The sequence below is a fragment of the Crinia signifera genome, chromosome 9, assembly GCF_055691185.1.
Source record: "Crinia signifera chromosome 9, ASM5569118v1, whole genome shotgun sequence".
Taxonomy (NCBI): Eukaryota; Metazoa; Chordata; class Amphibia; order Anura; family Myobatrachidae; genus Crinia; species Crinia signifera.
Genome location: NC_139225.1, coordinates 75,534,331 through 75,560,231, shown reverse-complemented (window position 1 = coordinate 75,560,231; position 25,901 = coordinate 75,534,331). Strand labels below are relative to the sequence as shown.

Here is a 25,901-nt window from a genome sequence, read left to right as displayed (position 1 = left end):
ATGAAGATGCCCATGGCAACCAATCAACATGATCATTTTATAGAAAGCACTTGATAAATGTTGCCATGGGCGACTTCTCCACTTTCTTCACTGCTCCATGAATAGACCCCATTGTTATGGTCATCACCAAGTGTCTGTAATGCCATACAGCGAAAATTACGGGATTAAATATAGTCCATGCCCAGATTTGCACTTTCTGTTTGAAAAGACCACAGTAAATTATAGTTTGCTATTGTAGTGGGTGTGCACTGGAGAAAAGGATATTGTAATGTGGAAAACAAGAAGGTAGAGTGTCCTGCTTGTGAGAGTTTACAGTCCAGGGGCCAGATACACTAAGCTTCAAAAAGTGACAAACTGGAGAGTAATAAATCACAAGCCAATCTGCTTCCAACTGTCCTGGTACAGGCTGGGTATGAGAAATGTCAGACAGGAGCTGATTGGTTGGTTGTTTATCACTCTCCACTTTATCACATTTTGAAGCTTAGTGCATCTGGCCCCAGGGGTGTGCGAAGCAAAACTCAGAGATGAGGGCCAAATGTAAATTTGTTAGGAGATCTAGTTGGAAATTTTGATTGGTCAGTAATACGGATTTCACAATAGATATTCTATAAAAGTATTTTCTCACAGCTTGCTGTTGGAGTAGTCACTGACACTAACTGAATTATAATATGACATTTTAGCAGCATCAACCGCATTTCTTCCTTCTCATTCTAGGACTGCTTAAGGATTATCGTGGAAGTTATGATTTGGCATTTTATCTTGCTGGTGTGCCTCCGCTAGTCGGTGCACTGGTTCTCCTGTCTGTCCCATTGATCCATGAGAGAGACCTAAAGAAGACAGAAGTGGAGGCAGGAAAGGAGAAGACACAGGACAGTGTGGTGAACGGAGAACTTCTTCCTGGAAGCCCAGTGACTGATGCTCACGTGTAGATGTTGTCTGGAACCTCTACACACACAGCACAATCCTCAGCACATGACGGGTTACAGTGCTGCTGATTTGCAGTACGGTTCTGATTTCCGTGAATCCTTGGAGATGTTTCAGAGTGAAGCTGCAAGTTGCTAGGGAGCCAAGTAGTTGATTACATAATATAATAGTCTCATTAAAGATGTGAATGTTTATGCTCTGTACAAATATCTACATAAGAAGTGATCCTAATATTAGTGCAGTGTGGTAATAATTATAAAAGCAACACCTTTAATTGGACACCTGAATTTGTTGAGGTGGACATTTCTTAAAGTATTTTATCTATACTAGCGATTCTCTACTTAAAATCAAGGGTAGGTTACCAATGGGACAATGGGGTGGAAGGAGCTCTGGCTCCAGACCTCTACATGAAACTAGGTCCATTGTCACGGCAGCAACTGGCCATACAGTTGGCCATAAAGCATAATAAGTATTACAATTCTATCTCTAGTTCTCACAAAATTATGCAATTTTAATTTTATCTGTATTTAGGTGGTGCTGAAAGTGTACAGTGTGGAGACAGTGGCGCTGAAAGTGTAGAGGGGGGGTGTACACGCCCACTTGGCTCCAGCCACACCCACACAGCCCCGGTCACAGCTCTGCTCTTCTATGTAAAAGCCCTTGAACATGTATAGCCCAGGCACATGTGGCCCTTAATATTGTCCTGCTTGCAATGTTCCTCTGTGTGAAAGAGCAGTGATTGTTCTGCAATGGTTTGTTTTTGTTTTTTTAAACATCCACATTCATCTACACTTTGCAGTTTTTGTCTATCTGTGATGATGCACTATGTCACACTTTTTACCCTTTAAGGGGCAATATAGAAACTTGCCCTGTGTGATTTGCTAATTAGTATTCTTGTTTCTGTAAATTGCGTGCTTTCTTTTTAGCTTAGCATTAGATTCTAAAACAAGCTTTAAATGAAATATAATGTATAGCTAAAACATGCGTTTGTCCAATATGAAGAAGTATTTTGTGATATTACAAATCTGTAAGTAAACCATTATAATTTTTGCATATTCAGGTGATGGTTCCTTATGTATTGACATAAGTTGCGTGTAGGTATGGCATGCCCAAACTGTGGCGCTCCAGCTGTTGTGAAACTACACATCCCAGCATGCCTTGCCATAGTTTTAGCATTCCCTAATAGCAAAACTGTGGCAAGGCATGATGGGACCTGTAGTTTCAAAACAGCTGGAGGGCCATAGTTTGGACATTCCTGCTGTAGGTAATTTTAATGCAAACTGACAAGTCTGCCTCTGGTCTCGAATACCTCTCACTGGGGGCTGCTGTTTCTGTACAAAGGGAGTCTACTTTTTTGTAAGATCTGCTCTGTCGCATCTCCTCTTGGTATGGTATTGTGTAGCATTGTGGAAGATGGATGAGCACTCTCAGCATGCAATACTGAAACATGTACATTTTTAATGTTGGGCAGTGGTTATGTTCTCTGTAGTGTTGGTGAGCTAATCAGACAGTCTCTCTGCTCTTCTGTTAGAATAATTAATAGGATATGTACAGCATCAAGGCTTTTCTCCCCTTAGAGTTAGAGAGAAATAATAAGTTCTAAAAGACCTTTATGAAGAATAGTGCAAAGGAATAAGGTCGTCTGACCATATTAACCAGATATTTGCCTCCCATTATCTATACCGCACTATAAAAATGTCAGAATCTGACTGCTTACAGTTATGATACAGATTTCAGATCTCAGTGTAGACCGGTTGTGTGGCCACATCCACAGGATCTTGAGGCTGCCCTTTGTCTCCATTTTAGGCAGTATTGGATGGGACTGTGGGACGCACATGTCTGGGGCCAGCAGAGCAGAGCCCACATATTGCTACTGTGTTGCTTAAATCGGGATACTTTGGAGGTATTCAGTATGTCCCACAATGTGAGGGCATTGGGGTTCATTTCACAAATACTACGATGTGCATAAATTTGATGACCGATTATAGCACTTTGGCCCTGGTTCAGAGCACTTTGGCCCTGGTTCAGAGTCACTTGTACTTTTGCAAAACTTCAGAAAAGTACAACTTGCAGCGATAGTCTACCATTGTCACTTCATTGCTGCCCCCTATTGGAACTTACACTGCAATCACAAGTCGATCGCAGCTTAAGTGGTCACACCCGGGCACGTGTACGCATGTGCAGATCTTCTAAAATCGCCATCTGCAATTTTTGAAGGTCTGGGTCTGAATTGGGCCCATAGATATTGGAATGGTTGCTATTAGATGCATTATATCTATGTCTGAAATGTTTGTTTTATTTTTTTACAGAATTTTTTTTTTTTTGTAACCCTGAATATTATGCATCATCTATGATTCTGAACGTGCAGTGTGATGTATAAAGGTGTAGCCACCCACACAATTTAGTAATTCTATTTGGAATCGCAGCGCAGATGTTCTAGGAATGACTATTTTTAGCTAAATGTATTTATGTAAACAAACGACATTTCTGATTTAATATCACGTTTAGGAATGATTTTTCTGGCCGGCAGGCGTTGCACGCGCTATTTCATATGTTTTTGGTTTTCTTTAAACCCATATTTCCAATATTTACAACTGCACTTTATTAACCCTTTGAGTGCCGACATCTCTGTGAGAGATGAGCAAAATATCCGCTAAAAATTCCAGCGGCTCTCAGATTTGTTATAAATTCAAATTAAAAAAAAAAAAAAAAAAAAAAAAAGATTATTTCCTATATAAGGTAAACTTTGTGTCATAATGACCTGTAAAAAAGTTTGCTTGCCAATTTTCACAACTATTTTGACAAATTCCCTTGGCACTCGAGGGGTTAACCCTCTTGCAACAGGTGAGCTGAGAAATAGAAATGCCTTTAGTTTATAGTTTTTACTACTTTCTTTGATTTTCAAAATGAGCTCATGTAAATTTCCTAAATTTAATAATAACCAAAACGTAGCCACGTGTACATCTGTGCATGTCGGTGTTCATAAGGATCATGCCACATAACGGTATTATACTCTTTTGTTTCAGCTTGTACTTATACTCATCTGCATTGTTTATGTCTATATGTCTGTCTTTATTTTATTTATGCCAAACAAACCCCATCATTCTGATTCATAATTCCTGATTGAAGTTGTATTAGATTTTGACCACACGAGTGTCAAACATATCAAGGGAGAACCGTGTCCCGATGACATCACCATGTAATGGGCTGCATACCCAATAAGGATGTATTTATCATGCAGATTTATAGAAAGAGATGTTGCCCATAGCAGCCAATCATGCTCTAGCTATTATCTTCTAGAAGGTGCTAGATAAATGAAAAGTAGAATGTGATTAGTTGCTATGGGTCTCCATTTCTGTAAACCAACACTTGTGTCCCCATAGTGCATGGTTCTTCAAACTGTGGCCCTCCAGATGTTGTGGAACTACATGTCCCAGCATGCCCTGACCGTTTTGGCATGCTCTTATAGGAAAAAATGTGGCAATGCATGTTGGAACATGTAGTTTCACAACATCTGGAGGGCCACAGTTTGAAGACCCATGCTAGTGTCTACTATTCAGCATAGTCCTAAAGAACCGAATTCTCATGCCCAGTCTTTAGCCATGCTTAGAGATAACTATATGACAGCATAAAGTAACATTACCTTGTTCATTCCTTATAGAGAAAGTAGTACATTGCTTCTTATGCATCTGTGTATCTGCCTGCCCTACAATATATTCAACCATATGGTAAAACCAGCAGCATCATTGCAGTTTATTTTAAATTGGGATTATTGATCCCTAAGGGAGACTCTGTTCACACTACACATAACATTGATATTGAAAGCTGGAATAGTCCATTAATAAATACAGGAACTCATCAGCCTGCTTATCCAGCGTTCATCATGAGCACTGTGCATACTTTGGATGCTTTCCAGATGGGGTGTCCATTTTGCTCTGTGTATTGGTAGCATACATTACAGTGTACAGGTTTGGGGGGTTTTCTCTGAGATTATTTGTGCAAATCCACTTTTTTCTGATTGCTGATTTTGGGGAGATTCAATTAAAAAAGTATAAACATCATTAGCGAAAAATTTACATTTTTCCTTATGTTTCTCTAGCTTTCTTTGTTTCAGGCAATGTAATTTGGCAGCCCCAAATGAAAACCTTGTCTACCAAAAACACATACAGTAGGTTCAGAGAAACCGGTGGGTGTTCATTAGAAACCGCCTTGTTTTCATGCTAAAGTTGGGCTTATTTCGGGGAGTTGTTTCGTATGCTGGAGGCAGGAGAAGCACGATCCCCAATTGAGCTGTGACTCGTGCCGGCTTATCGTGGATAATTGCATACTGTCCCGGTGAAACAATTCATTGATCGCTGGGAGGTGCATCCCCCCCCCCCTTCCCCATCGGTTTAGTCTGACCCAGTATCAAATTCTGTACTTAAAACTATTCCTTGGTAGCCATAGAAAATACATTATACACAATAAGGTGTGCAGGCATTAAAGATAATGTAATGCTTAATAGCTCTAAAAGCATTGCTACTGTACCAAAGATTGGGTTTCCGACGTTCTGCTATCCTGATGTATCTATAAAGGGTGAAAAACCACATCCATATATTCTACTTCTTCAGACTCCGACATCGGTGCTGGGGAAACGACAGGAAAATGGCGCAATAAACTCTCTTGGTCAACCTCGTGCACAGACACCGCACACAGGCCCCTCCTCTCCTGAACTGCCATGGTCACAAAACCTGTACTGTAGTTATTGTATGCAGGAAAATGGAGACTATCATGTACTTTTAACACTCATCAGTATATGGTCTGCCTCATTTTATTCATTTGTTTCCAAATATTATTCTGTTTTGGTGATGAAGAGTTAATTTGGACCCAAAATTCATCAGCATCTCACTTCTGTTGTGTGTGTGTGTGTGTGTGTGTGAGAGAGAGGATGTATGTGTTTCTCTATTTGTGTTTTCTTACTTTTAATATATTATCTTTGCACTAGTTGGCTCACCTAACGTTTTTATGTGAGGGAATTGTGAAGTATTTACTGCAGTTCCGTGCAGTGCTGTGGTCTAAAACTTTAAAAACACCATGTAACATAAGGTTTCCCTTATATGAAATTGTATATAACATGATCTGGCAATATGAAGGTGGAGCGCTGACACTTGGCTTTGCTGCCAAAGCTTCCTCAGTTTGATGGGCAGGGTTTAGGCAACTAGGCAACCTAGCTTTGTTCATTTTACATTAGGAAACAACCTGGAAACTGCTTATTAGCTCACATTATGCCTGGTGGTTGATGCTTTACTGCAGGGTCAAATTAGAAAATTAAATATAAATTACTATAGACCTTTTCCTAGAAGAACATGCTGGAAGTTGTAGTTCGACAAGAAGTCTCACATATCAAGCCTTTGCCCTGGTTTGGACACAAGAGGGGATCAGTACTTTTGACCCCCGTTGGAATAAGTAGGGTAACATCTGTTTAATTTGGAAGAAATCTGATTACTGAATGATGCTTTTTGCAATATATTTAGAAGCTGCTGATCCTATCCAATAAGCAATGACAATCATAGATGGAAATGTTGCCTTAGAGGAGAATACCGTAAGACCATGAACTGTCCCACTAAAACTTCAGGGCGTGTTACATTGTTACATCATCTGATTATAAGACTCTATACAATTTCTTATGAGATCACAAGTTAGCTATATTGCTACGAGGCGGACTCAGTTCAGTGTGGAGATACTTTTATATTTGCATTGTGTACTGTGTACCCTGTTCCATCAATGCTCATATTTTGTTCTGAGGACACACTGGCTTCAGTATAAGTTTTATATAGTGCTGAATTAAACATAAAACATGAATTAAGCAAAACCCCTGAAGAAAACAACTGCAGCAGTACACACTGTGATGAAAAAGGATCATCTGGTTTGTATCTATCATTAAATATCAACTAGGTAAGGAAGATGGCTACAAAAGGCCAAGGCCTATAGTTATTTCCCCATGGTGCAGAGACCACAAGGCCATGATATTCGCAATGAGGATTGCCCATTCCCCTGCATGCATGACTTAGGGGTATATGTAATAAAGTGCTGGTTTATAGAAATGTAGATGTTGCCAATAGCAACCAATTAATTTCTACTTTCTTCTAGCACATATTTGCTCGTATCTGCTCCACTTCTATAAACCCAACTTTAGTAAATATATGCCCCTTGGTAAATGGCAGCTCTTTGAGAGATGTATTAAAAATGTCATAAATCCATGTATTTCATATGAAAAATAGATGACAGGAGGATGTTATAAGATGTTGCAATGTAGGAAGAGCCTTGTTAAGAGCTTATGCTCACTGACAGGACTGACGCCCCTCTGGCACGTTGCCATTTTTAAAACTACTACAATACGATAAAATGCTTCTGAGCAGGAATCCCATGGTTCCCATTGTCAGCATACCTATGCAAATTATACTTCTAGTTAGCATGCTGCATTAAAGTCTGGCCTTTCCTAATGATTGTGCCTAAGAATGCTATTGCAGGTGCATGGACAATTAGTTATCGCTGAGGATGGTCACCAGCTCCAGCAAACTGCTTGCAATTAAGCTGTTTGCATCTAAAGTTAGTTCCGTGAGTGCAGATAGTGCGGTCGTCATGAGTATTTTTTTTTTTTTTTAGAATCTTCTGGTGAATTCTGGGTAATGTTTTTACAATTTGGTATTTCAAAGGAATGCACTTGAACAGATTTGAAACACATGAGGCAATACGTGAGCTTTCATTGTTATGCCTAATCAAACGTGGATGAAATACAACCGGCTGCATTTAGTTAAGTGCAGTACAGCACACTGCACTGGGAATGCAGGTGTGAACCGCCAAAACCATTTCCAGCATTATAGCTCTGGTCTTGGTGATCACCTACTTAGAAAACATCAGTTCCTACAGGCCACCAATATTTATTTTTATTCTAGTGTTTGTGCCACGGCCACCATTTGTTCTGTGTGTGCTGCATGGAGTCCAACAGTGGGTATAATGCTGCTGCTATTAAGACATTGCATCATCTTATTATCTCCTGTCAAAGTGAGTGCCTTCCCACTATAGTGACCGATCTCATGAATGCTGCTAGGTGGATTCTTAACCAAAATGCCCACATTTGGCCACGATAGTAAACAAAAAAAAAAGTGCCATTTTATCTTTGTAATGATCTTTCTCATGATTGTTTTAGTGTAGTATTTCTCACTGATGTGAAGTTTAATCTTGACACCATGCCTTAAATATCACTTTTATGCACCAATAATGTGCATTTACTGTACACTGGAATGCCTCTGCATTTCAATAGTATGGAACACCCTCCCTTCTTAATTTTGTATATTTTTAGATTCTTTAATACTTTTGTTTATATTTTAAACTGTTTTATTTGTATTAAGTCATTAGACTTTCCTCAATATACGTATTCGGTCCTGAAATACCCTGACAGCTTCATGTTAGAAGCTGCATTTAAAAAATGACAGTTTGGATCTGATTGGTGGATCTGATTGGTTGAAATGTATCTCCAAGATTTGATACCTCCCCATAATTCACTAAAACGTTGTCCGTAAGAATTGACCGTTTCACTTTTTAGATTGCCCAAGCAAACCTGGCAAGAAGACAACCGACAAATTGGTTGAAGGATTAGAATTTTTTGGATATACTGTATTGTAACTTTTTTTAAACTGGATTTACCTATATTTAGTTGCAACAGTTTCAGACTTTTAAGGGTCATGCTGATTTTGCAGCTATAATTTACTTTTATTTAGCTTTAATTCTTAGATATATGTAAAATATTTTATATAATGAACTGTAAAATATGATGATTTACTGAAACTAATCAGTAATATTTATGACAAAGAACAATACAATAAAATTGTGTTAACTTGACATGTGCTATTGTTTTCAAATAAATAATTTACAATAGACTAGATGTTAATGAACAATTTAATTTGTTTAGCATACAAAAGATGGCTAAGTTCTAAACCCATTCTAGCATTTTGCTACATTCTGCAATGTAAAATTCTATCTGCTACAGAAAATGTTGGAATCGTAAAATAACATGAATGCCTGTAAGCATAATCATTGCCTATATTTGGCTGACAAGACTGTAATTTGTCATATATATGTGCTTTAAGCAAAATTTACTTTTCTAAAATAATTATAGTAGAAAAAAGTAAGTGTTTTTAACCATTTTGGTTCACTATTTTAAAGTATTTTTTTTTTCTCTAAAAAAGTCAAACATTTTTCTACTAAACTTTTGGAAGCTTATTGAGAGTTCTTCAAACAGCATTAATATGTGTTTACCAATAGCTGCCAATCAGATGTCAGTTTACATTCATACTTGTATACTACACAGCTCAAAGCTACTATTTGATTGGCTGATATTAGTTACAGTACAGTGCTGCACATTGCACCCTTATAAACTGTTTTGTCTCTAAGTTGCAGAGCATATGTAGTATTGTAGATCACCACATAAATGTTCAGCAAGCTTGTCCAAAGTCTACAAAAAGAAACATCTGGTCAAATAATATGCACCTTTTAATGTTTCACTGCCATTTAATCGTGGTTATCAGTGATCATTATTTTGTAATGTAAATTAGTGAATCACTGGATCTCCTGAGATATGGCTTTGATTGGGGGCATCATGTAGGATCTAATAACATGATCTTTATGATTTAACGTAAACCCCAATGATAATGGTCAATCCTAGTGGGTAGTTTTTCAAACTTAACAAAACAGTATTACCTACAGGTGTGTTAGCTTTTGTGTGGAAAGTATGAATTTCCAACATGAACCACTTGTATCTGGTGGTGGGTTTCACATTTGATGTGTTTCTGTAGTGCACTATGTATGATGAAGATTAGGAAATTGTGTTGATGTAATATACACATTCTCACACACACACACACACACACACACACACACAAAAGCCAGTGTTCAATGTTATTACTTTCAGGCTTCCTAAAACTGACTGCTGAATGACTTCATTCTAAGTATCTAGAAACACATTTCCTGCTGCCAAATATATTATGTTTTGATGTTTTTAATGATTAAATGTGTAATTTAACAGGAACACTGTATATAAGGATAGATACATTAATAATCTAAATAGAACTGCTTTATTATCTCTGCTGAATGTTCAGTAATGCGTATTGACAAGTGACCAAACCTCCACTAATTTTAAATAATAAAAACTTTCTGCCTTTGAAATTTCCATTTTGGTCTTTGTGTTTTTTTTTCTGAAGCCTACAAAAAAAAAAATGAGACTTTATGTCCACATAATTTAAATTTTTTTTAAGGATTTCTTCGCACACAAAAGTTCATTCATGAATTCTAGAATATTAATGCTTTAATGTGTTTTGCATGAGATTAGGCTCATTGCTTGCTCTTGCGCACACACAGACACATGCACTTGGGGAAATTTACTAAGAAGGCAGATTATAGCCTCTATGAACGGAATTGGACGTAATTGGGCCGAAAATACAAATGGAGAATACGGATAACTTACAAAGCTGCCGTAATCTCCGCATTCGTATTTTCCGATGGTGAAGTGATTTGTATTTGGCTGCCGTGTTTCCTGGCAGCCAATTACAGACATGTATGAAGCATCGCGCGGATCAGTCAGATCAGTGCTATGCTTCTTTGTAAAAATAGAAAAATAGCTGGTCGTGGTTTCAGAAATACAGGGGAAAACTCAAATGGGGTCCCCCTGTATTTCTAGAACCAGCACAGGCTCTTGGCCCAGTCCTGGTTCCCAAAATATGGGGGCAAAAGGAGTAGAAGTCCCCCATATTTCAAAAACTAGCACCAGGCTCCACAGCCGGGGAAAATTTATATCAGTTCCCCCAGCCAAAACTTGTCATCCTGGCTGTTCAGCCCATGCCGGGTCCCTGCCCTCAATGGCTGAGGGAAGACCTGGTGATGGAATGACCTCTCTCGAGGAGGGACTGCAAGTGTCAACACACTCGTGGCTCCCTCAGTCCACTGGTACGGGATTCGTTTTTGTTTTGTTTTTTGTCACAGCCGTGGATGCGACATGGAACAACCTACGGGATGTTAAGTTTTATTTTTCACAGGTACCCTATGGATTATCTGCTGAAGAAGAGAACAGGCCTACAGGGGACCCTATAAATAAGGACGGATGGATTTGGTTTTTACTTAAATTGGTGTGTTTGTGTTTAGGATAGGTTTACAAGTCCCAATGGGCCCATTAATGACCTGCATGCTGGGACTTGTGGTTCTCCAAGTCGTAGCATGTGGGGGAGGCTTGTTGAGTTGAGCCCTGTAGTCCTACAACAGAACCCAATATTTACTTGTAACACTTCTTTTTACACTTTTTCACCATCAAGCCGAGCATCAGCATGGGCTGGCGGGACCCTTTACTTAAGGGGGGGTCCCCACTCCCGCAGGGTGTCTTGTTTTGGTGGGCGAACTATTATAAAAAGTTTTTTTCCCAGCTGTGGCATGTCACTGCTGGCTTTTGGAGATCGGTGCTGGTTATAAAAATATGGGGGACCCATATTTTGATGTGACCAGGACCAGTCCAAGAGCCTGTTGTTGGTTTAAAAAATAAAGGGGGACCCCAACAATATTTAACCCTCTATTTCTGCAACCAGGACCGTCTCTAAGAGCCCGAGGCTGTTTATGCTCATGCGAGGAGACCCCACAAAGTTTTTTTTTTTTTATTTATATTTCTTCTATTTACACAGGAAAGCCTGCACAAATCTGACCGATCCGTGCAGAATTTAGCCAAATATGCCTGGAAAATTAGGCATATTTTCCTATTGTATTTTCAACTGAATTTGTTGCCAAATTCAGCAGTATGAATGATTGTAAATTAGCCAATTAAATAGAACTCTATGGCCATATACTGCTGAGTTCTCTCAATGGCGTATTCATTCGGCTGAAGTTGCCATTCGTAAAAACTGAAATTCAGCCGAATTTGTCTGGTTGTAAACGAGCTGTGCACCAGGTCCCAGCTGTATTGTGGACATGCTACTCTATTGTGGACAGTGATATTAATGCTCCGCAATGCTTCACAACAACAGCCATTGGGAGAATATTTCATTCTGAAGTCAGGGATATGCATGGTAGACGGTAAAGAGATGATAGAATAGGAAGAATGTTCAATCTTAACAGGAAACATGCGGAATAGACCCAAGAAGAGCAAGATTGGCTCAGAGTGCAGATTGGAACAGTTGTCGGCAGGTATCGCTGTGAGTAATTTAGGGCTTTTTATGCCACCTCAGGCTGATTGAAGCTGGTATAGCTGGGCGAGGAAAATGCCAGATGGGAAGGTAAAACTATGAATACAAATTCTGGCTGCATAAAGGGCATATTCTTGCAATATTGTAATAGCCAGGAGCATAAATGTAGGGAATTAAATACGGCAGAATTAAATGTGCTATCGCGGCAGTGACTTGTGAGGCTGTGGAAACGGTGATGTTATTGATGGTGAGGGAGGTTTGTAGGCAGGTGGTGTCTTGGAGGAACAAAGATGAGCGACTACTAGTTACATGAGGTAGTACAAGGACATCATGTACAAAAGTTAACTTTTTTCCAATTATAGCTAACAAAGATAAATGGTATATGTAGCATCTAGCACGTGAAGGTAATTATAATGTATGTTCTTAACTGAAAAATAGGACTTTTTTAGGAATAATAAATTCCACATAACGTCCATAGGAATTAGACAAGGAGGATTCCTGACTTTCAGTACAGTCTAGTGCTAGAGTAAATGTGTCTAAATTAAAGCTTTCCGCTACTTGAACACTTGTTTTGTGGCATTCAGAGCTGTAATGTACATCACCTCTGCTGAGGAGACTGCTCCTTGCAGACACAAGCTAACAGCAGCCTTATATTGCCACTTCGATGTAATTTACTTACTGGAACTGTCAGAGCAGGCCCTAGCCTAAATGACGCCCTAGGCGAGATTTTGGCTGGTCCCTCTTAGCACCGCCACTAGTTCTGCCTCTGACCCTGCTCCCCTGTCCCAGCACCATCAACCATCATCATAGCAGTCATCATTTTGGTGCTCCTGCCCGCAATATTTTAAATAGAAACAGTGCGCACATTCGGTGCGCAGCCCAAACAGGGGTGTGTTCTTGCTGGGAAGGGGAATGGCCACACAATAGTACCCCCAATTCAAATTATTGAATTATATTCACATTATATCATGCAATGGTGTCCCTTATTCATGTTACATCACACAGTAGTACCACTTTACCTTATATACATTACTCCTCACATTATTCACATTATACCCTTAGAAAAAAATCCTGAGAAAATATTGTATTTTAACCCCTTCACGACATTTGACGTATATATACGTCATGGCCGGGAAGTACTTCCCGACACATGACGTATATATACGTCATGACTTTAAACTGTCACTGCGTCTCGAGACGCAGTGACAGAGGGACGATGTCTGCTGTCCCTGACAGCAGACATGTCCCTGCATGCCCAGGGGGGGCTGCGATGTCGCCCCCCCGTCGGCGATCGCTGTGATTGGCTGTTCAGTGTGAACAGCCATTCACAGCGTTTTCCTGTGTTACCAGCGAATCAGACGCTTGGTAACACAGGTGTCAATCACCGCCGGGCGTCAGGGGGCATGAGGGGGTCATCGGTGACGATGACACCTCACCCCACCCTCACCCCACCTGCCCCCAAGGCTGTGATTGGTCCGTGGGACCCACGGACCAATCACAGCCAAGGCGCGACATTTAAACTAACGGTGACTGCGCTGCAGACGCCATTCCGGTCTGGAATAGCGTGCAGAACGGTCACCGTGCCTGTCTGCCGTGAATACCGACCTGATCCTTGCTAATACTTACCTGATCCTTGCAAATACCTTACCTGATCACCTGCTCACTGCTTGTAGCGTGCTGGACGCTTCCTGGATCTGACTTCCTGAGACTTCCTGCTGCTGCTGCAGTGTGATAGAGAGATAGAGAGAGAGATAGAGAGAGATAGAGAGATAGTGACAGAGAGAGCTATATTTTGTGTCTGCTACCCCCCCTTTTTGGGGGTGCAGGGGTTTTTTATATATAAATAACTGTCGCTGCTGCTGCAGTGTCATAGTGATAGATAGTGATAGATAGTGAGAGATAGTGATAGATAGTAATAGATAGTGAGAGATAGAGAGATTTGTGTCTGCTACCCCCCTTTTTTGGGGGTGCAGGTTTTTTTTTATATATATATAACTGTCAGTGCTGCTGCTGCAGTGTCATAGTGATAGATAGTGATAGATAGTGAGAGATAGAGAGAGATAGTGACAGAGAGTGTATATTTTGTGTCTGCTACCCCCCCTTTTTGGGGGTGCAGGTTTTTTTTTATACATATAACTGTCAGTGCTGCTGCTGCAGTGTGATAGATAGTGATAGATAGTGAGAGATAGAGAGAGATAGTGACAGAGAGTGATAGAGAGTGTATATTTTGTGTCTGCTACCCCCGCCTTTTGTGCTGATCACTATATCTGAGGTGATCAGCAACTTTTTGGGGGTGCAGAGGTTTTTTTTTTTTATATATACCTGTCAGTTGCTGCCAGTTGCACCAAAGGTTGTGCACCTGCTGCCCCTCACTGGTAATCAGTGTCGCATCACTGATCACCTTTTTTTTTTTTTTGTGGGTGCTGTGTGGTCTTTTTTTAATTTTTTTTTTACACACACTGTGATTTTGTGGGTGTCCTGTGGCCACTGTGCGCTGATCAGTGACGTACATCACTGATCAGCTTTTTCGGCACAGGGTTGATCTATTTTTTTTTTTTTTTATCAAATTCCTGTTGCCTTTGAGCGCTGTTCAGTGACAGACGTTACTGACCAACATCTGTGCTCAATTTTTGGTGCAGGACCTTTTTTTTTTTTTTTAACCCCTTCATTTTTTTTTTTTTAACCCCTTCAATTTTTTTTTTTTTTAACCCCTTCATTTTTTTTTTTTTGTATAAAGTATTTTTTTTGTTCTGCACTACATACACACAACACACTACATACCCCCCGGGTTGAAATAAAGTTTGTACCCCCCCCTACACTATACACGTGTTGAAACATTTCACTACCAGTAACACAAAAATAAAAATGGCATCCCAAATGTCCTCCCAAATGTCCTCCCAGTCATCCAGAAGAATGTATTCAGTGGAGGAGGCATATGCCATGCTTGCCTCTGATTCTGACACAGCCAGTGAGGCAAGCGGGGAATTTGAAGGATTCGTCTTAAGCTCCTCTTCCTCCTCTGGTGATGAGGGACCCCCTCAAAGACGCCCCCGTAGAGCAGCTGAGACCCCCCCCCCCAATAATTGATCTCGTATGGACCCCACCACCAGACAATTTTGAGCCCCAGGTTCCTGAGTTTTTGGCCATGCCAGGAATCCAATTTGATTCCACAGGTCTCAGAGAAATTGACTTTTTCAAATTATTTTTCTCTGATGATTTTATAAATTTAATGGTGGACCAAACTAATTTATATGCCCAGCAGTTTATTGCTCAAAACCCCACGTCATCATTTGCTAGGTGGACCCCTGTAGATGCAGTAGAGATGATGACGTTTTGGGGTCTGGTGTTTCATATGGGCATAGTAAAAAAGCCACAAATTAGGCAATATTGGAGTACAGATGTTCTGTACAGCACCCCATTTTACCGTATGGCCATGACTCGGACTCGTTTTGAGGCAATCCATAAATTTATACATTACACCGATAATGCACAGTGCCCACCCAGAGATGATCCCACCTTTGACCGGCTATTCAAAGTCAGGCCGGTCATTGATCATTTCAGTGCCAAATTTGCAGAGCTATACATCCCTGAAAAATTTATTTGTATTGACGAGTCCCTTATACATTTTAAAGGAAGGGTTAAATTCCGCCAGTACCTTCCCAGTAAGAGGGCAAGGTATGGCATAAAAATGTATAAGCTGTGTGAAAGCACCACAGGGTACACCCACAAGTTTAGGGTATATGAAGGGAAGGATTCAAGAATTGAACCGCCAGAATGCCCCCCCTCCCTCGTAGGTGTTAGTGGCAAAATTGTCTGGGATTTAATGCACCCCTTCCTGGATAAGGGTTATCACCTCTATGTGGATAACTTTTACACCAGCATCCCCCTGTTTAAGGCCCTTGGTTCAAGAGGTACAGCAGCTTGCGGTACTGTGCGCAAGAACCAAAGAGGCCTCCCCAAAACGCACATTGCCCAAGTAATGAGAAGGGGTGAAAGCAGGGGAATATGCACCGAAAATATGTTGTTGGTCAAATATAAGGACAAGAGGGATGTCCTTATACTGACAACAATTCATGGAGACAGTACCACCTCCATCCCTGTACGAGGTACCAGTACCCACACCTCAAAACCAAATTGTATCCTAGATTACAATAAGTACATGGGCGGAGTGGATCTTTCAGATCAGGTACTGAAGCCGTACAGTGCCCTGCGGAAAACAAATATCTGGTACAAGAAGCTGGCCGTGTATATCATCCAGATGGCACTGTATAACGCTTACGTGCTATTCCGTTCTACCGGCCAGAGGGGGACATTTATGCACTTTCAAGAGGAAGTCATAAAGGGCCTAATATTTGGGAACCAGCAGGCAGAGGGCCCCAGTACTTCTAGTACTGGGCCCCGTATTGTACCAGGGCAGCATTTTCCCAACGAAATCCCCTCCACTGCAAGAAAGGGCAGGACACAAAAAAGGTGCAAAGTTTGCTATAAAAAGGGAATAAGAAAGGAAACTATTTTCCACTGTGAAACTTGCCCCGACAAACCCGGCCTATGTATAAAGGAGTGTTTCAAAATATACCACACATCGATGGATTATTAGGTTCATCATTTCACCGTGCATCGGGGGTCTTGCTAATGCCACATAGCACCCACCATTCATTCCACCAGAATCTGAGCTGCAAAATCCAAAAAACACTCCTTCCCTTCTGAGTCCTGCCATGCACCCAACTGGTATTTTTTGGTCACATGTGAGGCATTGCCGTACTCTGGAGAAATGGGGGCACAGATTTTGGGGTGCTTTGTCTCCTTCATTCCTTGTGAAAATGAAAAATTTTGAGCCAGAAGTACATTTTTGTGTAAAAAAATGTAATTTTTCATTTTCACAGCCCAGTTGTACCAAAATTGGTGAAACCCCTGGGGGTTTGAAATGTACACTATACCCCTAGATGAATTCCCTGAGGGGTGTAGTTTGCAAAATGGGGTGACTTGTGGGGGGGTTCCACTGTATTGGTAATGCAACATAGCACCCACCATTCATTCCACCAAAATCTGTGCTGCCAAATCCAAAAATCACTCCTTCCCTTCTGAGTCCTGCCATGCGCCCAACTGGTATTTTTTGGTCACATGTGAGGCATTGCCGTACTCGGGAGAAATTGGGGCACATATTTTGGGGTGCTTTGTCTCCTTCATTCCTTGTGAAAATGAAAAATTTTGAGCCAGAACTGCATTTTTGTGTAAAAAAAATGTAATTTTTCATTTTCACAGCCCAGTTGTACCAAAATTGGTGAAACCCCTGGGGGTTTGAAATGTACACTATACCCCTAGATGAATTCCCTGAGGGGTGTAGTTTGCAAAATGGGGTGACTTGTGGGGGGGTTCCACTGTATTGGTAATGCAACATAGCACCCACCATTCATTCCACCAAAATCTGTGCTGCAAAATCCAAAAAACACTCCTTCCCTTCTGAGTCCTGCCATGCACCCAACTGGTATTTTTTGGTCACATGTGAGGCATTGCCGTACTCGGGAGAAATTGGGGCACAGATTTTGGGGTGCTTTTTCTCCTTCATACCTTCTGAAAATGAAAAATTTTGAGCCAGAACTGCATTTTTGTGTAAAAAAATGTAATTTTTCATTTTCACTGCCCACTTGTATCAAAATTGGTGAAACCCCTGGGGGTTTGAAATGTACACTATACCCCTAGATGAATTCCCTGAGGGGTGTACTTTGCAAAATAGGGTGACTTGTGGGGGGGTTCCACTGTATTGGTGCTTGGGGGGTCTTGCTAATGCGACATAGCACCCACCAAAATTCCACCAGAATCTGAGCTGCAAAATCCAAAAATCACTCCTTCCCTTCTGAGTCCTGCCATGCACCCAACTGGTATTTTTTGGTCACATGTGAGGCATTGCCGTACTCGGGAGAAATTGGGGCACAGATTTTGGGGTGCTTTTTCTCCTTCATACCTTCTGAAAATGAAAAATTTTGAGCCAGAACTGCATTTTTGTGTAAAAAAATGTAATTTTTCATTTTCACTGCCCACTTGTATCAAAATTGGTGAAACCCCTGGGGGTTTGAAATGTACACTATACCCCTAGATGAATTCCCTGAGGGGTGTACTTTGCAAAATGGGGTGACTTGTGGGGGGGTTCCACTGTATTGGTGCTTGGGGGGTCTTGCTAATGCGACATAGCACCCACCATTCATTCCACCAAAATCTGTGCTGCAAAATCCAAAAAACACTCCTTCCCTTCTGAGTCCTGCCATGCACCCAACTGGTATTTTTTGGTCACATGTGAGGCATTGCCGTACTCGGGAGAAATTGGGGCACAGATTTTGGGGTGCTTTTTCTCCTTCATACCTTCTGAAAATGAAAAATTTTGAGCCAGAACTGCATTTTTGTGTAAAAAAATGTAATTTTTCATTTTCACAGCCCAGTTGTACCAAAATTGGTGAAACCCCTGGGGGTTTGAAATGTACACTATACCCCTAGATGAATTCCCTGAGGGGTGTACTTTGCAAAATGGGGTGACTTGTGGGGGGGTTCCACTGTATTGGTGCTTGGGGGGTCTTGCTAATGCGACATAGCACCCACCAAAATTCCACCAGAATCTGAGCTGCAAAATCCAAAAATCACTCCTTCCCTTCTGAGTCCTGCCATGCGCCCAACTGGTATTTTTTGGTCACATGTGAGGCATTGCCATACTCGGGAGAAATTGGGGCACAGACTTTGGGGTGCTTTGTCTCCTTCATTCCTTGTGAAAATGAAAAATCTTGAGCCAGAAGTGCATGTTTGTGTAAAAAAATGTAATTTTTCATTTTCACAGCCCAGTTGTACCAAAATTGGTGAAACCCCTGGGGGTTTGAAATGTACACTATACCCCTAGATGAATTCCCTGAGGGGTGTACTTTGCTAAATGGGGTGACTTGTGGGGGGGTTCCACTGTATTGGTGCAACATAGCACCCACCATTCATTCCACCAAAATCTGTGCTGCAAAATCCAAAAAACACTCCTTCCCTTCTGAGTCCTGCCATGCACCCAACTGGTATTTTTTGGTCACATGTGAGGCATTGCCGTACTCGGGAGAAATTGGGGCACAGATTTTGGGGTGCTTTTTCTTTTTCATACCTTGTGAAAATGAAAAATTTTGAGCCAGAACTGCATGTTTGTGTAAAAAAATGTAATTTTCCATTTTCACATCCCAGTTGTACCAAAATTGGTGAAACCCCTGGGGGTTTGAAATGTACACTCTACCCCTAGATGAATTCCCTGAGGGGTGTAGATTGCAAAATGGGGTGACTTGTGGGGGAGGTTCCTAACTTTTAGCACTTATGGTGCCTAGAAACCTACATGGTGCCTAAAAAAAAATCTCATAAAAAGGAGGCTCCAAAATCAAGTAGGTGCTCCTTCTATTATGAAGCCTGTGGTTTGGTCAAAGTGCACACTAGGGCCACATATAGGATATTTTTGAAAACAAAAGAATTGGGGGAATCAATTTTTAGTCACATTTCTCTAGTAAAATCTACTGTATTCGTTAGAAAAATGTATTAAAATTGAAACTCTGCAAAAAAAAAGAAATTTTGAAATTTCACCTACACTTTGTTTTAATTCCTGTGAAACACCTAAAGGGTTAACAAACTTCCAAAATGCTGTTTTGAATACTGTGAGGGGTGCAGTTTTTGAAATGGCATCATTTATGGGGGTGTCTCACATACAAGTCCCTCAAAGTCACATCAGAACTGAACTGATCCCTAAAAAAATCAGTGTTTGAAATTTTCTTGAAAATTTGAGAATTTGCTATTCATATTGTAAGCCTCCTAGTGTCCAAAAAAATTAAAAGGAAGTTGAAATAATGATGGAAACATAAAGTAGACATATGGTCTATGTTAGTTATTAACTATTTTGAGTGGTATGATTATTTGTCTCACAAGCAGAAAATTTAACATTTTGCAAATTGCTAAATTTTCCATTTTTTCACGATATTTTGGTATTTTTCACAAAAAAACACAGACTGTATCGACCCAAATTTACCACTAACTTGAAGTACAATGTGTCACGAGAAAACAATCTCAAAATCACTGGGATAAGTAAAAGCAAAAAAAAGTTATCCCCACTTAAGTGAGACATGTCAGATTTGAAAAAAAGGGCTCTGTCATGAAGGCACAAACTGGCTCTGTCATGAAGGGGTTAAGCACCTCCATGGCCACACTGCAACCCAGCACAAAGCAGTGTGTGCTGGGCAGAGAAGAGCTGCTGCTGTCACTTAAGGGGAGGGGGCCGGGGCCCCTACTGGGCCCTTCCATCAGACTTTGGCCAGGGTAATTTGTACCCCCTACCCCTTTCTCTCTGCACCCCTAATAATACCACACAGTAATGCCCCTTACACTTGACACACATTATTAATGTCATTATAAACATAATGTCCCTTACACATTATGCCAACCTTTAATAATGCCCTTCATGCACATTGACACACATAATGCCCTTTACACATATATTGCACATTATTACTGCCCTTATACACATGACAAACATAATGCCTGTTACACATATGTCGCACATTATTGATGCATTTATACATGACACACATATGCCCCTTACACATATGCTGAACACTATTGCACAACCAACCCACCCGCAGACAGCACTCACACAGCCGCTAACACTGTGACCTCTGCCTCTGTTTGGATACAGATGTTTCCTCATACATCTTGCCTCAATAGGCCATGCAGCTCCTGGTCAGTTCTGCTAACGTTGGGTGCCTTTTTTGCTTAAAATTTGTCTTATTTGCATTGTTATGTGACCAAGACACACAAGGAGCTTCCAATGATTAAAATGATATGCGGCATGCCTAAATTCTGTGAGCAACTGTGGCTGCACCTGCATACGGAATGCTATGTTACAGTGATTTCCATGAATACACTATTTCATATGCAGATACAGCCTCACTCACACACAGAATATAGGCATGCTGCATATCATTTTAATCCGCAGAAGCTGTTGGTGCCCCTAGGCATTCCAAACGCCCTAGGCATTTGCCTAGTTTGCCTACTGTATGTCTAGGGCTGGCTCTAGGAACTGTGGTGCTGAGTGAGTGGAGGTTACTACACAACAGACATTCTCTGTTTATACATCATTCTGATGCTACAAATAAGGATGGTTGTGCTGCTTAAACGGGAGAAACGGGTTGAGTGGCAAAGACATTTCTTAATACACAATTGTCCACAATTATATAGAGATTGTGCACTATATTAACATACAGTTGCAAGAAAAAGTATGTGAACCCTTTGGAATTCACTTGGATTTCTGCATGAATTGGTCATAAAATATATGTTCTGATCTTCATCTAAGTCACAACAATAGACAAACACAGTCAGCTTAAACTAATACCACACAAACCGTTATGTTCTCATGTTTTTATTGAACACACCATGTAAACATACACAGTGCAGCGTGGAAAAGTATGTGAACCCCTAGGCTAATGACTTCTCCAAGACCTGATTGGAGTCTGGAGTCAGCCAACCTAGAGTCCAATCGATGAGATTGGAGATGTTGGTTAAAGCTGCCCTGCCCTATAAAAAAAACACCAGTTTTAAGTTCACTATTCTCAAGAAGTATTGCCTAATGCGAACCATGCCTCGCACAAAAGAGCTCTTCAAAGACCTACTATACGATTAAGAATTGTTGACTTGCATAAAGCTGGAAAGGGTTACAATGGTATCTCAAAAAGCCTTGATGTTCATCAGTCCACGGTAAGACAAATTGTCTATGAATGGAGAAAGTTCAGCACTGTTGCTACTCTCCCTAGGAGTGACCGTCCTGTAAACATGACTGAAAGAGCACAGCATGGAATGCTCAATGAGTTGAAGAATCAAAAGTGAGTGTCAGCTAAAGACTTACAGAAATCTCTGGCACATGCTAATATCTCTGTTGACGAATCTACAGTACACAAAACACTAACCAAGAATGGAGTTCATGGGAGGACACCACGGAGGAAGCCACTTCTGTCCACAAAAAACATTGCACGTTTGAAGTTTGCAAAAGAGCACCTGGATGTTCCAGAGCACTACTGGCAATATATTCTGTGGACAGATGAAACCAAAGTTGAGTTGTTTGGAAGGAAAACACAACTATGTGTGGAGAGAAAAAGGCATAGCACGCCAACATCAAAACCTCATCCAAAATGTGCAGTATGATGGAGGGGGCATCATGGTTTGGGGTTGCTTTGCTGCCTCAAGGTCTGAACACATTGCTATCATCGATGGAAAAATGAATTCCCAGACAGAAGACATTTTGCAGGATAACTTAAGGCCATCTGTCCACCAATTGCAGCTGAACAGAAGATGGGTGATGAAACAGGACAATACCCAAAGCACAGAAGTAGATCAACAACAGAATGGATTCAATAGAAGAAAATATGCCTTCTGGAGTGGCCCAATCAGGGTCTTGACATCAACCCGATTGAGATTTTGTGGCATGACCTCAAGAGAGCAATTCATACCAGACATCCCAAGAATATTGCTGAACTGAAACAGTTTTGTAAAGTGGAATGGTCCAAAATTCCTCCTGACTGTTGTGCAGGTCTCAGCAAATGAGAGCGGTCTGAGAGAGGTCTCAGCCAATCAATGGCTTCCTATGTGTTTGTATGGCCTTTTTTTTTTAAGTGCTCTGCTGCTCCCGCCACTCGCGCTGCCGCTGCAGCGTCTTCTCCTGCCCGGCTGCCTGGTACTCTGCGCCGCCCCCCTGCCCAGCGGCTTCTTGCCCCGCTCGCTCGCTTTCTGGTCGCGGGCATATCCCCGCTGCTGTCCCCCACTCCCATTGTCCCTGCAGCTCCCTGGGAGTTGCATGTGATAAATCACTTGCGATTTATCACATGCAAAACTTGGCACATGAAGTGCCATCGCACGTGATCCCTCTCGGGGAGCTGCCAGGACAATCAGGTCCAACTTTTCCTTATGACAAGTCGGACTAATGTATGGGGGGCCTTAGCTGAAGAGCAGAACACATTTGCAGATCAGAACACATAAACCAATTTATGCAGAAATCCAGGTAATTCCAAAGGGTTCACACACTTTTTCTTGCAAGTGTATATAATTATATGTCTCAAGTATACACTTCACTTATTGGTTTTGAGACCTAACTTCCATTTAAAGATACATTTATTCCAACTAACTGGCAATTATCACACATTATTAAATGTTGATAGAATTTGCTCTGATTACGATACCCTGGCGGTTACTGTTTGAGTCTGTGCCACATAGGTATTTTTATTAGATAATTTTGTGTTTATATTGCATGATTTTTATAGAATTGGTCAAGGACAACCTTTCTTCTTTGGGGACTCATAGTTACATAGTTACATAGTAGGTAAGGCTGAAAAAAGACTTGCGTCCATCTAGTTCAACCTGCCAAAACCTTCATGCACCTACTGCAACACCATATGCCCCCAAGAACATCACAGAGTATATGGCATCATATATACCTCAGGCCCATTTTCACCACTATACCTTTTTAAGTCATTGTTATTATACAATGTATTTTTATCTGTGTATTTGCTTATATTAAATATTGTTTATTTTAATCCAATTATTGTTCAGCGCTGCTTTGTATGCTGACGTGATCGTCACGTCAGCATAGTATTGTTTTTTTGTTTCCAAGAGGACTGACTACCCTCTAATTAAAGCAGCTGCTATCACAGAGAAACACCTCACATCAAGCGCTCAAATTGGTAATCTAATTGCAGCCAGTAATAGCATAGCAGTCCCATCAAGTTGCAAGTCCAAAAGGAAAGCTATATAATAAGTGCCTTATGTGTGTGGTACTTACATATGATAGGTTTTCCTGAAGAGGTGAGTTTTCAGGGAACACTTAAAAGTTTGGAGGCTAGTGGAGAGTCTTATTGTGCGTGGAAGGGCATTCCATAGGATAGGAGCAGCTCGATGAAAGTCCTGTAATAGTGAATGGGAGCTAGTGATCCATGCAGAAGACAGACACAGATCTTGTGCAAAGTGGAGTGGTCGAGATGGGAGATATTTTGTGATAAGTAAGGAGATATATGCGGGTGCAGTATGGGTAATAGCTTTATATATGAGTAGCAGAGGCGTAACTATAGCAACGCAGCCCCCGCGGCCGCGGGGGGGCGCTGTGCATGTGTGGGCGCTGGGGGGCTGTTGTGCTATAGTTAGCCCCCTCCCATCCGCCCATCTGCCGCCCGCAAATCCGCCACCCGCAGCCTTACCTGTCTTGCTGGTCCCGTCCCGGCTCCCTTGCTGGCTTCAATCTTCTGCTAGTGAGACGGACCACAATAAAATGTCCGCCCCATATAGCAGACAGTTCTCTGAAACTGTCTGCTGTATGGGGGCGGACATTTTGTGTTGGTCCGTCTCACTAGCAGAAGAATGAAGCCAGCAAGGGAGCCGGGACGGGACCAGCAAGACAGGTAACGGTGGTGGGGCGCCCAATTTATAGTTACGCCACTGTTGAGTAGAAGTATTTTATTTGAATACAGTAAAATACAGGCAACTAATGGCGGAACTGGCAGAGCGGATCAGCAGATGAGCCTCTTGCTAGGAAGATCAGCCTAGCAGCAGCATTTAGAATGGATTCTAGTGGTGAGAGTCTGTTCTTGGGAAGACCAATTAGGAGACTATTGCAATAGTCAATGTGGGATTTAATGAGTGCATGGATAAGGGATTTAGTAGTGTCTTGTGTAAGATAGTTGTATTTTGGATATATTTTATAGATGCATGTAACATGATTTGGAGACAGATTGAATGTGGGGAACAAAGGACAGTTCAGAGTCGAGGATGACCCCTATGCAACGAGCTTGTGGGGTAGGGTAGATTGTTAAGTTGTCAAAAGTTATGAAGATATAAGGATGGTAACTGTTCTTGGCTGGTGGGAATATAATTAATTCCATTTTGGAAATATTGAGTTTGAGGTGGGGAGAAGACATCCAAGATGAGATGGCAGAGAGGCATTCAGAGACTCGGCCCAAATCCACTGCTGACAACTCTGGGGTTGATAGATAGATTTGAGTATCATCCGCATACAAGTGATACTGAAATCCGAAAGAGCTGATTAGTTTGCCAAGAGATGAGGTATACAGTAGATTGAGAAAAGCAGAGCACCTACAACTGAGTCTTGTGGAACTCTGACTGACAGAGCCAGTGAAGAGGAGGTAGAATTAGAGAAGCAAACACTGATCAGATAGGTAAGAGGCATGGGAGCTGAGAGATAGGACAGTAGTTTATCCTTCTGGAGATATGGCCTCCAGAACTGAACACAATATTCTAGATGAGGTCGTACCAATGACCTATACAGTGGCATTATTACTTCTTTCTTCCTACTGCTGATACCTCTCCCTATGCAACCAAGCATCTGACTTGCCTTCTTCATTGCTTTGTTACATTGCCTACTTGCCTTTAAGTCCCCTGATATAGTGACACCTATATCCCTCTCTTCCTCAGTAGTTTCCATTATAGTGCCATTTATACTACATTTAGTCTTTGGATTTTTGCAACCCAATGCATGATTTTGCATTTTTTGGCATTAAACTGTAGTTGAATGGTCAAGAGCATGGCAACTACAGTTTAATGCCAAAAATTGCAAAATCATGCACTTGGGTTGCAAAAATCCAAAGACTAAATATAGTATAAATAGCACTATAATGGAAACTACTGAGGAAGAGAGGGATCTAGGTGTCACTATTTCAGGGGACTTAAAGGCAAGTAGGCAATGTAACAAAGCAATGAAGAAGGCAAGTCAGATGCTTGGTT

At 41.2% G+C, this 25,901-nt stretch overlaps 1 protein-coding gene across 1 annotated transcript in view; it reads left to right on the top strand.

Moving 5' to 3' along the window:
- The window catches only part of SLC16A2 (solute carrier family 16 member 2), a 187,854-nt gene extending 177,722 nt beyond the window's left edge, over nucleotides 1-10,132 (top strand). The window contains exon 6 of the mRNA XM_083159255.1: nucleotides 715-10,132. Within this exon, the coding sequence (XP_083015381.1) occupies nucleotides 715-929 (215 nt within the window). The 3' untranslated portion in view covers nucleotides 930-10,132. The remainder of the gene's footprint in view (nucleotides 1-714) is intronic.
- The last annotated feature ends 15,769 nt before the right edge of the window (nucleotides 10,133-25,901 follow it).